The sequence below is a fragment of the Rattus norvegicus genome, chromosome 11, assembly GCF_021556685.1.
Source record: "Rattus norvegicus strain SHRSP/BbbUtx chromosome 11, alternate assembly SHRSP_T2T, whole genome shotgun sequence".
Lineage (NCBI taxonomy): Eukaryota > Metazoa > Chordata > Mammalia > Rodentia > Muridae > Rattus > Rattus norvegicus.
The window spans coordinates 96,883,579-96,900,476 of record NC_141544.1 but is presented as its reverse complement, the minus strand read 5'-3'; the positions used below and the strand labels follow the sequence as shown (position 1 = coordinate 96,900,476).

The following is a 16,898-nucleotide window of genomic DNA, read 5'->3' as shown; positions in this document are numbered from 1 at the left end:
ACCTTTACTAAAACATCTTCTGCTTGTCACCATCATTTCTTTTTTTTTTTTTCTTTTTTTTTTGGAGCTGGGGACCGAACCCAGGGCCTTGCGAACCCAGGGCCTTGCGCTTCCTAGGTAAGCGCTCTACCACTGAGCTAAATCCCCAGCCCCGTCACCATCATTTCTAGTGTGACATTTTGGCGATGGACAGGGAATCTCTTTATATCGTTTCACTCTGGTTCTTGTGGCAGTAAGTGGATCTGCCTGTATTCAACTGCAGATCTCTGGCTGGTACTGCTCTCCATTAAGACTGACAAGATAACTATTGTAGTGTTGCTTTTTCCTCCATGATGTTCCCAGAGCCATTTTGGAGTAGAGATTGCCTGTTAGTCACAGTACCTAACTGAGCAGAACAATACAGTACTGTCTAGGTCTGCTATATTAGTAATGTTACTCCTTCACTAGAAAAAGGGGAGGACCATAGGTCCCTCCGCTGGGCTTCTAGTTAGTCCTTCTGGGCCCGCTCCTAGGCACATGTGATCTTGGGAGACTCTGGAGTATATAAGAAGTGGAAGACTAACTGAAACTGAGACTGCATGATGTAGCTCCCGTGAGGTCTCATCAGTGGCAGGGTGGGTCTCTGAAGCTATTTGGGGTCACCCGGTCTCTTATAAGTCTAATAAGCTCTTTGGTTCATAAATATGGACCTCAGTGGGACCCTTACTTTGGTCTGTCATTGGAAGGTTCATGAAAAAGAATGGGTACACATCGCCATCAGAAGAGCTATTATTAGGAGAGGAGGCCCTGCAGGGGACCGGAGGCCTTCAAGGTCTGAAGAGGAGCTGGAAAGAGAAGAGGAGCGATAGACTGCTATGGCCAGAGGAAAGCCATAACTGGGTCTTGAAGTGTTTGACAAAACTTGTCCTAGAGACTTGGAACACAAGTCTATTCTTCCTAGATATGGAACCCACAAAAGACCAAAGTCCAAGTTGGTAAACAAACAAGTTATTGAGTTTACTAACAGGAATATAGGTGAGGGGCTACTTATGAAAGAATAAAGATTTTAAACTATCCCCCACTGACCCTGCTGTGAGGACAAGTGCACTTCACAGCAAAGAATAACATCACATGTTTTGGGGATGTAGCCTGGCTATAGCCACCACAAACCATCTGGCCTCGATAAGGCCTGACTCAACAGTCCTGAGAAAAATGAGAATTAGGGTCAGCTTGCCCCAGAAGCAGGGTGTCCTAGAGTTGAACTGAGCCCAAGTTACAAACCAATGAAATTGCTTTGTGTGAATGTTGCCGACTGCCTATGTAGTTTTCCCTATAAATACCTTCCCCTAATTGGGCTCGGGGTCGACTCCTCTGTCTCCTGTGTGAGATACATGTCGTCCCCAGAGCTCTGGTTCCTCAAATATACCTCTTGTCTATTACATCAAGACCCGTTTCTCGTGAATTCTTGGGGGGTTGCGTCATCTCGAGATTTGAGTGGGGGTCTTCCCCACCCCGGTGGTGGTCTTTCACTTACAGGCGCAGAAATGACTCAAAGACAGCTGAATCACCAACCAATATGGGTGACAGCTCACCAGGCCGGAAACCTGGAGCACACTGCACAGCCTGCAGGCAGGTGAGGAGATTGGAATGTCCTTTCCAGGTGTCTTGTTTGGTCTAAACCTCTTCCAGGCAGCCCAGCTGCTTCCTGCTTTGTTAAGGCTGTTGGTCTGGTCTGAGTCTACTCAGCAGCTTTTGTCCTCGGAGAGTCTTGTGCAGCTCAGTTTCACTTGTCAGAGAGGGACTTTCAGCTTTTGTTATTTCTCTGACAGGGAGGGGCCAAGTGAATTTGGTCCGTTTCAAGGACTTCCTGAAACTAATTAGAGTTTTTTTAACCTTCCTGCTTAAGGAGTTTCCCTGAAGAATGAAATGCTCCAATCTTGGGGAAAAAACTGTTATACAAGGGGAAAAAGGGGTTTCCTTTCAAATCTAGAGACCAAGGCTTTTGGGATGGGAATATCTTCACACTATATAAACTAGTTTTGGGGCAAAGATTGTGGGATCCCTTCCTATTCTGCTAGTCCCCATCTCTAAAACTTTTTAGAGGGTGACCTGTTTTGGTTGTATTTTTAGATAGCCAGAAATGACAAGGGAATGTTGTCTTCTACTTTTTGTTGGATCTCATGTCCTTGTATTTGCACAGCTGGGGACTTTCAGACCATGATAAAAGTATTCTATATATGTATACCATCCCTTGCTAGAATACTTTTATCATGGTCTGAAAGTCCCCAGCTGTGTTGTCATTTGCTCCAGGGAGCCCTGATAGGTAGAAGTCCACCTACATTGGGCGCCTCTTTCTCTAGAAAGAGGGTCCATATCTTTTCTTCTGGGTCCATATCTAGCCTCCAGGCATCAATCAGGGTTCACCTGAAACAGCCTTTCTTTTATTCACTTTCTTCTTCTCTCCTCTTTTTCACGAGGAGGCTTCCTTAGTGATATCTTTCCCCTATCTTTCATTCTCCACATTGAAACTACAGTTTCCTTCTATCTATTTGTAAGAAGGCCCTACAGCTATCCTCTGGGATTCTGCTATAGGTATGCACCCCTCAGAGTGTGATCCTCTTGGAGGTGAGGCAGAGAAAAGTGGGTGTCCTCAGGACAGCTAGGGGCAGCTGAGTTTTGAGATTTTACTCTAGAGTCTCAGAAAAGAGGAAAATCAACACTTGTTCATAAAGGCCTTGCTTATTTTCACTCTCCAGAGAAAGCACTGGGCGAGCGACCTTCCAAAGTCTAAAGTACAGTGAGAGAAGAAACAAGCAAGCGAATGCCTGGGCCAGTGAAGAAAGAAATAAGAGGCACAGGGAAGAACTCAGACAATAAATAAGGGGATGAGGGAAATGAAGACAGCATGAACGAGAGGGTAGGAGCGACGTAGGGAGCAAGGAAGAAGCGAGAAGGAGGGGACAAGTGAAGCAATGAGTGAAGTAATGAATACGCGATGAGGAATAGAAGGAAATAATGCAGGGAGAAACGAAATGAATGAGAGAGGAGAGTGAGGGGAGGAAGGAGGCAATGAGGGAGAGGGTAAGTGATTAGGTGTGAAGAGACAAGCAAGCAAAGAAGCTATGAGAGAATGAGTGAGGGTAAGAATGAGGCAAGGAGGAAGGGAAAGAAGGGCATAAATTTGCACCTCCAAAAGGCACTTCTAGGGTGGCGTTTCCTGACCAGCGGTCCAACGACAGTGTAGCCCCAGTCCCGCTCTTCGGCCTCGCTCCGCCCCGCCCCGCAGCGATCCCCCTGTAGTCCACTTGCGCCTGCGCAGCATCACACGTGACGGTGAGGCTCCGCCCCCACCTCCAGCCTCCCGCCTCCCGCCTGCTGCGAGAGCGGCCACAGCTTGCGGCAGCACCAGGTCAGCTGCGAGGCATGAACCGTGTGGGCCTGGCAGGCCTTCGTCGCCGAGCTTGCGCTGCACGCGGGGATGGGAGAGGGAGCGGGGACAGCGGCGGACGCGGGGATACGGGCCAAGTATCACGGGCGCCTGGGGAGGGCGCGGGCGACTGCCTGACGTGGCGGGGGCCCGGCCGGGCGACCCTAGGGCGTCCGGCGCGGGCCTGGCGCCGTGGCGCGGGCTGGCGGAGGCCTGCGCGTGGCTGAGGCGGACCGTGGCCCTCGCAGCCCAGTCGACCACTCTCTATAGCCAGTCGTGGGTCCGAGTGTGGCCTCCGGCCTGTCCGGGTCCCTCGAAGCTATGGGAGCAGGGATTGCAACAGGCGGCAGGGCGGGCCTGGCTGCCGCTCCCGGCGTGACCTCAGGCTCTTCAGCCGCTGCTGCGGTTGTTGAGAGAAGCCGGAGAGCTCGCGCTGTCAGTGCAAAATCCCCGGGATGTACTAGTTTAGATCCTGTACAGGCCGAACGAACGGACCTGTCCGGGCGCAACGGGGCCACCTTCTACCCGCGGCAGCTTCCTAGGGTAAGGCCTGATCCCCGAAATGCTCCTAGTCAGTGCTCTAGGGAACTAGCCACAGAGCACGTCAGCACCTCTTGGAGACTCTCCGCGCCCCCCCCCCCCGTGGAAATAAGGACCCACTCTTTCTCATTCCAAGCTGCTGGTTTTTCTTTTGTTGCACATGTTGCGTTGTGATACGGATAAGTTGAGGACAGATACTGAATGGGAGCCCCTACAGAAGATTAAGGATGCCTTTCTAGTAAATGTTCGTTGAAGATTCCTCTAAAATATGTTTCAGTGTATGGCTGTTTGGATAGGAAACCCAGATATCTTGACTAGGGGCCCTTAAATAAAGCGTGTTTACACGCGTGAGAAGCATGAAGTTATAAGCCGAAGCAAATGGAAAGTGAAGAGGAATATTGAAGATATGTAGTCACTAGAGTCTCCTTAATTTTTTGTCGTTAAAAAGAGTGAAGACAGGTGTGGTGACACCTGCCTTTAATCCCTGTACTCCGGAGGCAGAGGACGGCAGATCTCTGTGAGTTCGAGGCCAGCCTGATCAACAGAACTCCAGGACAGTGAAGGCTGTTACACAGGACACTTGAAAAAACAAGTGTCTGTATGTGCACCTGGGTGAAGGAGTGAAGGCTCTGGAGACCAGCAGAGGGCGTCTCGACCGGATGTCAGTGCTGGGAAAAAAACTCCAGTTCTCTGAACAAATAGTTTTGTGTTAAATGCACTGAGCCTTCTCTCTAACCCTACTTGTTCCTTATTTATTTATGACAAGTCTACATATTGTAGGCTGGCTTCCAACTTTGTGATCTTTTTGTATCAGCATTCCTGAGTGCTGGAGTTACAGATCTGTTACTATACCAGAGATCCTGGATGCTGTTGCACTCTTGGTTGTACTGAATTTCTTTTCTTGAGCTTAGTAAATGTGCTCTGCCTATCCAAAGGAGTAGCCATCCTGTTTTACTGTACTTGTTTTTGTGGTGGCTGTTTAGAGAGTAGATGATATTTCCAAGAGGGCAGGCAGGCTGCTCAGCTGACAGCAATGGAGACCACCCCAACATGTGCATTGCGGGGGGGGGGGGGGGGGGAGTCAGTGTCTGGTTTTTTTTTTTTTTTTTTTTTTTTTTTTTTGGAGCTGGGGACCGAACCCAGGGCCTTGCGCTTCCTAGGTAAGCGCTCTACCACTGAGCTAAATCCCCAGCCCCTAGTCAGTGTCTGTTAAGGCAATTAATCATCCACAGATGGGGAAGCCTTCCAGGACGCTGAGGTTTGAAGGTAGCAGCCAGAGTCTGGTTAGCAGATATTGCCATAGAAACTAACCTTGAGGTGCTTGGGAGACAAACTGTCAAGGGTAGAGAAGACTGGTTCCCTACCAGAGCATGTTTTTTGAGATTGTATGAAGGCTCTAGGTAGATGTGATCAACTAGATCATGGCCAGAATAGTACTATGAGAAACGAACATAGTTCTGTTAGAGGATTGCAGGTGTTCCTGTGGGTCTAAGAACTGGTAATGTGGCAGGCAGGAGAAGGAAGAAAGCCTTTGAGTATTAAGTGGGGAGATGGCACAGGGTAATGAGGCGAGAGTTAGGGAAATCCTTTGGAACAACATTTCTATGCTCTGACTCCAAACTGTGGCCATTGGAAAAAATAAGGGGATGGCTGTGCAAGATACAGGAGTAGAATCAAGACCAAAGGATCTTACAAAACATAAGCTTAAGAAGGAAAAGAGATCATGGAGATTAGGAGGTTTCAGGTAGAAATGGAGCATGCAACTGACAAAAACAGACCAATTAGGAGGGATTCTGGCTGGAGATGCCATTGGGAATGCATGTCCTGGGGAATGGATGGATTGAAGGAAAGGAAGAAGTCAGGAGAGGAGGAATTACTTTACAGCAGAGTTCCAGGCTGGAGAGATCCTAACCCAGAAACAGTTGCCAAGACATAAGCTCTAACCATCTCTAGGGCCTTGTGAGAAGGCATCTGGTTCAGGTAGAATGAAGGTGTGGGTAAGCCAATAGAGCCCCAGCATCCAGGGGATGGAAGAGAAGGAGGCACGGTGATGGGAGGCAGGAGAGACTTGAGAGCACGTGGGTCCTGAAGAGGAGGTGAGGGTGGGGAGAAATGTGCTCCTTCAGTAAGAAGGCTTTTGGGCTAGATTTGATTTCCCTTGACATCTATTTTTCATTTTAAAATACACATATTTGAGGGCTGGCAAAATGGTTCAGTAGTTTAAGAGTGCTTACTGCTCTTACAGAGGACTTGGGTTTTGTTCCTAGCACCTTGGTTAATGGCTCACAACTGTATTCCAGAGGATCTGACACTCTCTTCTGACCGCTGAGGTCTCTTACACATACATATTGCACATAAGTAAAAATAAATCTTTAAACTTATTTATTGTTACTTTATGTGTACATGTGTGTACCACAGTGTATGAGGGGAGGTCAGAAGACATTTTGGTGTTTAGTCTTTCCTTCCATCTATGTGGGTTCCAGGCATTGGATTCAGGCTGCCAGACTTACAGGGCAAATGTCTTTATGGTAGGGAACTCCTAAGTGTAAGTAGGATAGCATGAGGTGGACAGGGTCCATGGCCTCCTAAATGGCTGACCTGTGCTAAAAGAACATATGGTTAGCCATGGCCCATATCTTACCTCCAGGTTGGTTGTTTCCTGATCTCTAGTAGCTGACTATGCACTGTTGTTTATGGTTCATTCAGGGTGTGTGTGTGTGTGTGTGTGTGTGTGTGTGTGTGTGTGTGTATGTGTTGGTAAAGGAATATTTGTAGTAGGTTTGTTTTCTTGGTTGAGGTTTTATGGCTCCTTTTAAAATCATTTTTTTGTTGCAGTTTTTGAGCATGATTGTTTGTTTTTGGACATAGGTTCTCATATAGCTTAGGTTTGCCTTAAACTCCCACTGTCAATAAGGATGGCCTTGAGTTTTTTTTTAATGCGTATTAATTATATATGTGCATGTTTATATCTGTGTGCATGTGAGTGCATGTACCCAAAGAAACTAGAGACATCAGATTCCTCTAGAGCTGGAATTACAGGCAGCTATGAGACTCTCAACATAAGGATGGGGATTGAACAGAACTCTGGACTGTTCAGAATAGAATTCTGATCCTGTAGAAGAGCAGTACATGCTCTTAAACACTGATTCATCTCTCCAGCCGCCTACCTCCACCCTTTTACACACACACACACACACACACACACACACGGGGTGGGGGGAGCGACATATTTACTTACTTACTCATTTCAAGACAGGGTTTCTCTGTGTGACAGCCCTGGCTATTCTAGAACTCCCTTTGTAGACCAGGCTGGACTCCAGTTCATAGAGATCCACTTGCCTCTACCTCCTGAGTGCTGGGATTAAAAATGTGTTCTACCACACCCAGCATTTCCATATTCTCTTAATTTTCCCTGTCTTTCTGTCCTGTCTCAAGTCTTCCAAACTCTTTCTTTGCCCAATGCTGGGGATCAAGTGTTAGACCCCACATGTGCTAGATAAGTGCTTTAATGAATCATACCCTGTATCCTCTTTTTTAATTCTGCTTTGAGACAGGCTCTCTAAGTTGCTGAGCTGCTCCTGAATTTGTGATCTTGCAGTCTCAGCCTTCCAGGTAGTTGGGATAACACTTGTGAGTCATCGTGGCAGCCTCAGAACACTTCTGTCTTACTGCAGTGCTGATGGTGGCACATAGGCTGAAGAGACCAGGTTATAAGACAGAAGGTCAAGTGGGACCAGGGCTGGCAGGAAACAGGGAATAGTGGTTTTGGGGTCTTAGGGAAGTCACTGCACCAGGTGCCACAGGTAAGTACTTTCAGCCTGTGTGGCACTGCCACCTACCTACCTGCTCACTCCTTGCTCCCCCTGTCTTGCAGCTGACTACAGTAGTGAGGGCTGCTGCGGCTGTCAGGATGGCTGAGGAGCAGGACTTTGCCCAGCTGTGCAAGCTGTCCACACAGCCCTCCCACTCACACTGCGTCAACAATACCTATCGAAGCACACAGCACTCCCAGGCCCTGCTCCGGGGACTGCTTGCTTTGCGAGACAGTGGGATCCTCTTTGATGTTGTCCTGGTGGTAGAGGGGAGGCACATTGAGGCCCATCGGATTCTGCTGGCTGCATCATGTGATTACTTCAGGTAAGCTACCTATAGTTAACTTTTCTTTTTTGTGTTTTTGTTTTTGTTTTTTTTCAAGACAAGATTTCTCTATGTAGCTCTGGCTGTCCTGGAACTCACTTTGTAGACCATGCTGGCATGGAGCAAAGAGTACCTGCCTCTGTCTCCCAAGTGCTAGGATTGAAGGCGTGCACAGCCATGCCCAGCTTATGCTCATGTTTTCAATGTCTTTATCAGAATATATTAGCTATATGTAATAATGGGTTTCATTAGGGCACTCTGATACACACACACACACACACACACACACACACACACACACACACACACAATGTGTTTTGATCATATTCACCTTAATACTCTCTTTTGCACTCCCAAAGGCCCCCTTCTTTTCCCTACCAGCTCTCCTATGTTTTTGTTTTGATTTTAGTGATCCACTAAATACATTAAGGCCTTTGACAGGAGAGTTGAGTCACAGGTTTATTTAGTGAATTGAGTACCTTCCCAGTGACTTAGGAAAATGTCTTAACTCCCTCAGCAACCATTAAGGAACTATCTATAAATCCTCAAAAAGGAAGGGGCTCTCCTGTGACTGTTTCTGTAGGGCTAATAACAGGTTGTCCTGACTTTACCAAGTCGGGGTACTGGCACCGAAGATGACTGGGTCTTCTCTTGTCTTAGTCTTTCCCACAGTCTATTGTGCAGGCTTCATCAACCAGCCTAGCATAGAAGAGGTCTTAAGAGTTTATCTTTCAGTTTGTTTCTCCTTTGGGCATGTTCTCATTTTTCAAGACTGGGTCATGGCTGGCTGGCTTTACAGTGTTGTGTTTTATAAGAGAATATTCAACTGCAAATGCAGTATTTGGTGATTTCCTTGTCATGATTTAAAACCTGCGATGTTCAAAGGCTAGTGTGTAAGGAATATAACTAACAGATGCTAACATGTTAAGGCTAGTGTGTAAGGAATATAACTAACAGATGCTAATATGTTAAGGCTAGTGTGTAAGGAATATAACTAACAAATGCTAACATGTTATCTTTTTTTTTTTTTTTTAATTCTTTTTTTCGGAGCTGGGGACTGAACCAGGGCCTTGTGCTTGCTAGGCAAGTGCTCTACCACTGAGCTAAATCCCCAACCCAACAAATGCTAACACATTAAGGCTAGTGTGTAAGGAATATAACTAACAAATGCTAACACGTTGCTTCCTTGCTTTCAGTCTCTATATACATGCCTGCTTTCAAGATGTCGCGACACTTTACCCCTCACCCGTTAGAATGCTGTCTGTGAGGTTTGCACACTCATCCTCTGACACCTCTGAAAGCAGACATCTAAAGCTAGAAAATTGTTACTGTAAAGCGATTCGTCACACATCTGCATGATGCTTAAAGTCACCTTTTCCCTGGCCAGCTACTATCTGTCTTATAACCCCTGTTGCTGCTAAAAGTTCCTTCCCAGGAGATGTGAGCAATTCCACCCATCCTCCTAAGGTCCCAACAACAAATCAGGGCATAATTCCACCCAACTTTACTCTGGGGAACCAATGAGTTTATTAGATTTTCTTAAGTAGCGTAGAGGAGGGGTTATGTACAGGGATGTGGGTGCTCCTCCTCCAACAGTCAGCACCTGAATAGCCTTTACCTAGCAGAGATGAGGGCTTCCTTAAAACTGCACAAATGGGGTCCCCTTCCCCTAGTCTTCTTCAGCCTAATTAATATTCCTGGAACCATGTGCAAATAAGGCAGTGTTACATACAGTGGGTGGTAGGGAGTTGGGTATTCAGGTAGGGATCTCATGATCCTCCTCCCCAGCTCTCCATGGGCATGTAAACAGTCAACAAGCCCAACTACAATAATCTTTACCATGAGGTTCAGCTGAATTGCTTGGAAGAAAGTCACTCACAATGACCTCCCATTACCAGGAGTTAAGCTTTGGCCTGTCTGATATGCTCTATGATCCTTTCAGTGCTTTCCCTGGCTTCTTGCATGACCACATGTCAGGACTTAGCACATGGGGGAGAACTGGGTTGGTTTGTCTGACTCACACAGTAGAGCTGGAATTTGTCACGTACTCCTATCGTAGTTTCTAACTTGTGTTAGCGTTCTCTAGAGAGACAGAATGAACACAAAGTGATATATGGGAGAAGAGAAGGAAAACTGACTCATACTTGTACAGACTGAAAAACCACATGGCAGGCAGTCTGACAGCTGAAGATCTTGGGATTCTAATAGTGTGGCTCAGGGTAAATCTGAATGCTTGAACCAGGAATGTTAGCTGTGTGTAATTCTCAGTGTAAGGCTCAAGGCTCGGGAACCTTAGGGAGTTTGATGTAAGTCCAAGAGCCAGAGAATCTGAGTTCTCATGTCCAGAGTCAGGAGATGAGATGGGGTCTTCCCCACTTAGTCCACTGAGGTTCATGCCAGTCTCTGCTAGGAGGAGGTGCTGCTGCTTTAGGTATCTTTTATCTAGTCATATTGACACCCAAAGTTAGCCAGCAAGGGCTGAGCATGGTAGAGGCAGAAGCAGGGAGATCTCTGTGAATTCAAGGCCAGCCTAGTTTACTTAGTGAGTTCCAGGACTAGAATTACATAGTCCCATGTCTCAAAGAAAATAAAAATAAAAAAGTCAAACAAGCAAACGCTAAAATTAACCACCATGAAAAAAATTAGCTACACAGATATTTACTAGCTTGGCTTTTTCCCCTGTGTGTTTTGTTGTTGCATATGCCTCCCCTCCTGCTCCCCCTCCCCGTGTGTGTGTGTGTGTGTGTGTGTGTGTGTGTGTGACTGACTGACATTAGATATCTTCCTTGAGTCTTTTGCACTGTGGTTTTGACAGTCTCTGGCTGAGCTTGGGGCTCCCTGATTCAGCTAGACTGGCTAGCCACCAAGCCCCAGGATTCCTGTCTCTGCCTCCCCAGCACCGGATTCCATGTACTTTTTCTTTGGGGATTTTTTTCCCTATTGATTTTTTTTTAAAGATTTATTCATTTCATGTATGTGAATACACTGTTGCTCTCTTCAGACATGTCAGAAGAGGGTTATCAGGTCCCATTACAGATGGTTGTGAGCCACCATGTGGTTGCTGGGAATTGAACTCAGGACCTCTGGAAGAGCAGTCAGAACTCTTAACCACTGAGCCATCTCTCCAGCCCCCTATTGATTTTTAATTATTCAAATATCATCCTGGGTCTATCATTTATGAACATTGTTTAGAATTTCTCTCAAGAACTGCTAAACATCAAGACTTTTTGGTTTTTTTTGGAGACAGGGTTTTACTATGTAGCTCTGGCTCTTGCTATATAGACCAGGGTAGCCTTCTCCTCAGAGATCTGCCTGATGAGTGCTTGGTCTATACACTGCCTACACCTGGCTCGATCCCAATATTTTTATCTTTAAGTACTCCAGTATGGCTGAGGTTGCTCTCACACATCTATAATACCACTGTCAGCCTAAGAATATTTAGCTAGGTTAGGGATGTAACTTGGAGTATTTGCCTAGCATGCATGAAGCCCTGAGTTTGATTTCTAGTATCATGTAAACTGGGCATGCTGGTACTTGGGTGGGTAGTAGAAAAAGAAGGATCAGGCCATTTTCAACATACCAGGTTCTAGGCCAACCTGGGTTGCTGAAGACTGTGTTTCCAAAAAGGAGTGGGGAGAGAAAGTGTAAGCTGAATTGTATGATTTTATCTGATTAGAGTCTTTGTAGCCTTCAGAACATCTCAGCCTTCTTTCACGACACCTATTCTGGGTCCATTCAAGAATCATTTGGGGGATCCTTTCTCTTTTCCTCCGAGGGATACGATCTCATGTAACCCAGGCTGGCCTTGAGCTCCTTAATTGTTCCTCCATGACCTCAGTCCTGGGATTTCAGGCATGCATGACCATATCTAGCTGTACGTAATTGTTTATTTAGTTAGTCTTTTTGTGTGTGGTAGGGTCATTAGGTGTTTAGCTCTAATCGCTTCACACTCACTGTGTACCTCAGGTTCTCACACTTGTGCTGGGAATGCAGATGTGAATGCTGCTGCTTTTTGTTTGGTTTAATTTTTAGACTTGATGTCTTAGTTTGGGTTTTATTGCTGTGAAGAGACATCATGAGCACAGCAACGCTTACAAAGGAAACCATTTAATCGCTGGCTGGGTTACAGTTTCAGAGGTTTAGTCCATTATGGCAGGATACATGGCAGAGTGCAGGCAGACATGGTGCTGGTGAAAGAGTCTATCTGTATCTTGATCCAAAGGAAGCAGAAAGAAGACTGTGTGGCACACTGGGAATAGCTTGAGCATCAGAAACCTCAAGCCAGGCCCCACAGTGATGGACTCCCTCCCATGAGGCCACACCTCTTAATAGTGCCACTCCCTGTGGCCAAGCATTCAAATACATGAGTCTATAGGGACCAAACCAATTTAAACCACCACGCCTGGGTTTTACTATTTGCTTTGGCCGGTCTGAGACTCACAAAAATCCTCTTGCTTCTTTCCAAATGCTGGGATTAAAGGTATGTGCTACACTGTTCATGGCCCTGGCCTGGGCTTTAAATTTAATTTTTTTTTGTTTGTTTTTGGACAAAGGGTCTTTTTATGTAGTCTTAGTTGATTAGACATCCCCTGGTGGACTAGGATAGCCTAAAATTTTCACCACTTCTCCAGCTTGTGCTTTTGGAGAGCTGGGGTCATAGGTGTGTATGAACCATGCCCATGCTGCTTAGGGGCAGTGCTCAGGGTGCTGCTAGTTCTGCTCTTACCAGCAGCTTGGAGGTCTGAGCAGAGAAGTCATAAAGGGAAGTCTGCATAGTAGCAGCCATGGAAAGTCTAGAGTACAGGATGCAAAGAGAGATGGCAAAGGGCTGGCTAAATGTGGAGTATCTGGAAATAAGTTTAACTCGTGCTTGGTCTATAGGACTTTGGGAGCTTGCCAGCCCTTTAAAGAGAAGCCAAGACGAGCCGGACATAAAGCAGCTGTTGTTTTCCTTGCAAAGAGCTAGTTCTCTCTGTATTAATCTGAATGTTTACTATATTTCCAAGAGGCTTTATTGGAAGATGTATGGGCAAAATGGTGTACTGTGGGGTACCCTGTGACACACCCTAGCATCCACATGAGACGATTTGGGAGTAAATTGTACAAATTAGTTATAAACTTGAAAAGAAAAAGCAAGCATTGGCCAAGAAATTGTTGACAACAACAGCCATGCAAGGAGATTGGCCCTATTCAATAATGCATGATATGGACGAACAGGATTTGAAATTTCCTGTTGGTGAAAGAGAAGGAAATATAGAAAAAGCCAGGAAGTTTAGAAACATCATAAATATATCAGGAACTCTGCATGTGACAAAAATGATATGGTAAATCATATCAAATTTGATATGGGAGGGGCAATAGATGTCACCATTGCCACTGGAAGAACAATGTTAGACCCTTGCTATATACCTTATATATTCATTAATGCCAAGGAATGAATATTTTTTATTTTGCACTGCTAAGAATCAAACCCAGCAGTCTTGGCACATGCTAGACAGGTGCTCTGTTAGAGGCTACACCACTAGTCTGCTGTAGGGTGTGTGTGTGTGTGTGTGTGTGTGTGTGTGTGTGTGTGTGTGTGTGTGTGTGTGTGTGTTAGTATCTACCACCCATGTAGAGGCCCAAGATCATTTTCTTCCCTTGCTCTTCATCTTATTTCCAGTTTTGAGATAGTCTCTTACTGAACCTGACCAGTGAGCCCCAGGGCTTCTCCTGGCTCTGTTTTCTATCACTGGGATGACAGGGGTGTGATGAAGCCAGAGTAGTATAGGAAACATGTTACCCACTACACCATCTCTCTAGCCCACAAACCTGAGGGGTTTTTTGTTTGTTTTTTTTTATATATATTTTTTAAGGCATTAATTTTTTATTTATATAAGTTCATTGTCACTATATTCAGATGCACCAGATCTCATTACAGATGGTTGTGAGCCACCATGTGGTTGCTGGGATTTGAACTCAGGACCTCTGGAAGAGCAGTCAGTGCTCTTAACTGCTGAGCCATCTCTCCAGCCCAAAACCTGGGGTTTTTAACATTAAATAGCAAACTAGAAGAAAATCCAGAGAAGTATTTTCTAATATAAACTCAGAAGGGAAAGTTTGACACAAAATACAGTGACAAGAATTGAAATAGATACATTTGATTACATTTAAATTAGACAGCTAGACATGGTACTACACAACCTGTAGTCCAACATTCACCTGGATTACATAGTTTAAATTGACAAAAACAAAACAAAAAAAAACCCCCACAAATTTCACAGCCAGGAATGGAGGTACACGCCTTTAAACTTAGCACTCAGGAGGCAGAGGCAGGCAGATCTCTCTGACTTCAAGGACAGCATGGTCTACAGAGTGAATTCCAGCATAGCCAGAGCTACATAAAGAGATAAGGACTAAAAACAAAAGACCCACCAACAAAACAAAACAAAAACCTGCCAAATTTCTGCATGTTCAAATCTTCATTAAAGGCTGGGTAGAAGTTTAACTCGTCCCTGAAAGACCCATCTCTTCTAATAGATAAGAGTTTATAGTAGAAAACTATCACAATTCTAGGTTCAGAAAGACTATTGGAATGTATTTTAACAATATGATAAGGTTTTTTTTTTCTTTTTTCTATTTTTCAGAGCTGGGGACCGAACCCAGGGCCTTGCACTTGCTAGGCAAGCGCTCTACCACTGAGCTAAATCCCCAGCCCATGATAAGGTTTTTTATTCCATTTATAAAAACGTTTCTTCTCCTGATGGTAGAGTTAGAGTGAGTATTTCCTAGCTCTTAGTACATTTGTGGATAGTGGGGGGTGGGGGGGTCAAGGTTCCTGATTCCAGTATGAGGGTGATGTAAGATGATCAGGTAGATGGGACTATTCAGTTGTGAATGTTAACTTTTGGGCCCAGCATCCACATTTGTGGAAAGTAAACCTGTCAGATACAGTGTGAATGTGAGTGGATCCATATCTGTTGTGCGAAGTAAGTCTAAATGGATTTAAATTGGAGTTGGTTAAATGACTGATGGCAGAATTTACAAGGGGTAAGGGTGACTTTGCTGCTGCATCACTAAAAAACCCACCCACCACAGCACAGGTGATTGCTTCCAAAGCTACAGCCCTGGACTCTGAACAACTTTTCAGGCTGCTCTAATAGTCCAACAGCGTCCTCTCTTAAAGGCCAAATCTGTCAGAAACTCCTTGGGAAGCCCTTGTTTACTGCTTCTAAAAGCTGGGGGAGATGGCTTTGCAATCTCTTCCGGAAGGGCTGTTTCTATTCTGCTAAACCATTCTTAACCTGTGGGTCCCGACCCCCTTCTTGGGGTCAAAAAACCTTTTTTTTTTTTTTTTTTTTTTTTTTTTGGTTCTTTTTTTTGGAGCTGGGGACCGAACCCAGGGTAAAAAACCCTTTTATAGGGGTCACCTAAGACCATCCTGCATATCAGACACTTATGTTATGATTCAAAATAGTAGCAAAATTACAGTTATGAAGTAGCAACGAAAATAATTTATGGTTGTGGGTCACTACAACATGAGGAACTGTATTCAAGGGTCACATGCAACATTAGAAAGGTTGAAAACCACTTCGCTAGACAATGATAGGTAAGAATTGATTTCCCAGATGTGAAGTGGAAACTTAGGGTTTCTTTGGAAAGTCAGTTTTGTTAGATATTTTTTTTGCTGGAGCAAACGTGAAAAGGTGTTTTCCTGAAGCAGACACAGGTGAAAGGATGTTTTGCTAAAGCAAGCATGTGAAAGGACACGTGAAGAAGAATTCTTCACTAACTACACACATATATTGGTTCACCTTACATTGCATAACTGAGCTCCATTTGACATGACTCCATATAGAGATACATACCAAAAAAGTTATGGTGGTGTTCTGGTGGCTTCCTGAGACTCAGACCAATTGGCAGAGTGATATCATCTGATGCAGACTCGTGTGGAATTTTGCTAAGACAGACTCATGTGCTGAGGCAAGACCCATGAAGAACACGTGATATTTGGAGGGTATAAATAGGACTCAACAGACAGTGACGGAGGCTGGCTTGCATAGCTAGCCTTGCAATTCATCTTTGATAATCTTTACTTCATTGAGAGAGCACAGAAGAGAACTTCTGGTGTTCCTGTTGGTCCTGGTGCTCCTGCTGATTCGTTCCGATTTGGCAGCCTAGCTGTTTCTGCTAGGTCATGCTACTGCTGCTGATTCATGTTTGGTATCCCAACACTACTGAACTGGACTGCTGGTGTATTCGTGAAGTATTTGTGAGTGGATTGACACTCACAAATGTCAAATGACACTCACAATTGACAAAGCAGACTGGGTTTGCTCCAAAGAACAATTTCTAAACAGGTCCTCTTCCCCTGTATCCTAATAACCTTCTGGTGGGTGATAGGCTAGAAGGAAAGTTAAAGCATCTAAGAACCCGTATTAAAAGTAAGACTTGGGAAAAAGCCAAGCTCACACAGATGTGCCTCAAATAAAAGCAAAGTAGCATGCAGAGTCCTCCTACCACTGGAGTGACCTTGGGGATTGGGAAGTACAAGCCAGCCTTACGCTAGGAGACAGTGCTAAAGAAATTTCACCACAACTTTTTAAAAAATTTTTAATTAATTAAATTAATTAATTAATTTTGGGGGACTGAGTCTCACTGAGTCACTTGACCACCCTAAAAGTGGACTGTAGACCAGGCTGCCTCCCAAGTACTAGGATTGAAGGCGTGCAATGCCATACTTGGCTCAGATCTTTAAAAAAAAGAACACAGACTTTATTGTCATATGACTATAACACCAAGGCCACAAAACAATATTAATAAATATTTCAGACTA

The 16,898-nt window shown here is 45.0% G+C and overlaps 1 protein-coding gene across 4 annotated transcripts in view; it reads left to right on the top strand.

Moving 5' to 3' along the window:
- Positions 1 to 3,334: 3,334 nt before the first annotated feature.
- Positions 3,335 to 16,898, top strand: part of Klhl22 (kelch-like family member 22) — a 40,930-nt gene continuing 27,366 nt past the window's right edge. For 2 of the 4 annotated variants that reach the window (XM_087576023.1, XM_087576022.1), the window contains exons 1-2: positions 3,335 to 3,949; positions 7,821 to 8,083. In XM_087576023.1, coding sequence (XP_087432149.1) covers positions 3,728 to 3,949; positions 7,821 to 8,083 — 485 coding nt within the window. In that variant the 5' untranslated portion in view covers positions 3,335 to 3,727. The remainder of the gene's footprint in view (positions 3,950 to 7,820; positions 8,084 to 16,898) is intronic. The other 2 variants (XM_087576024.1, NM_001107079.1) reach the window with 2 other exon arrangements.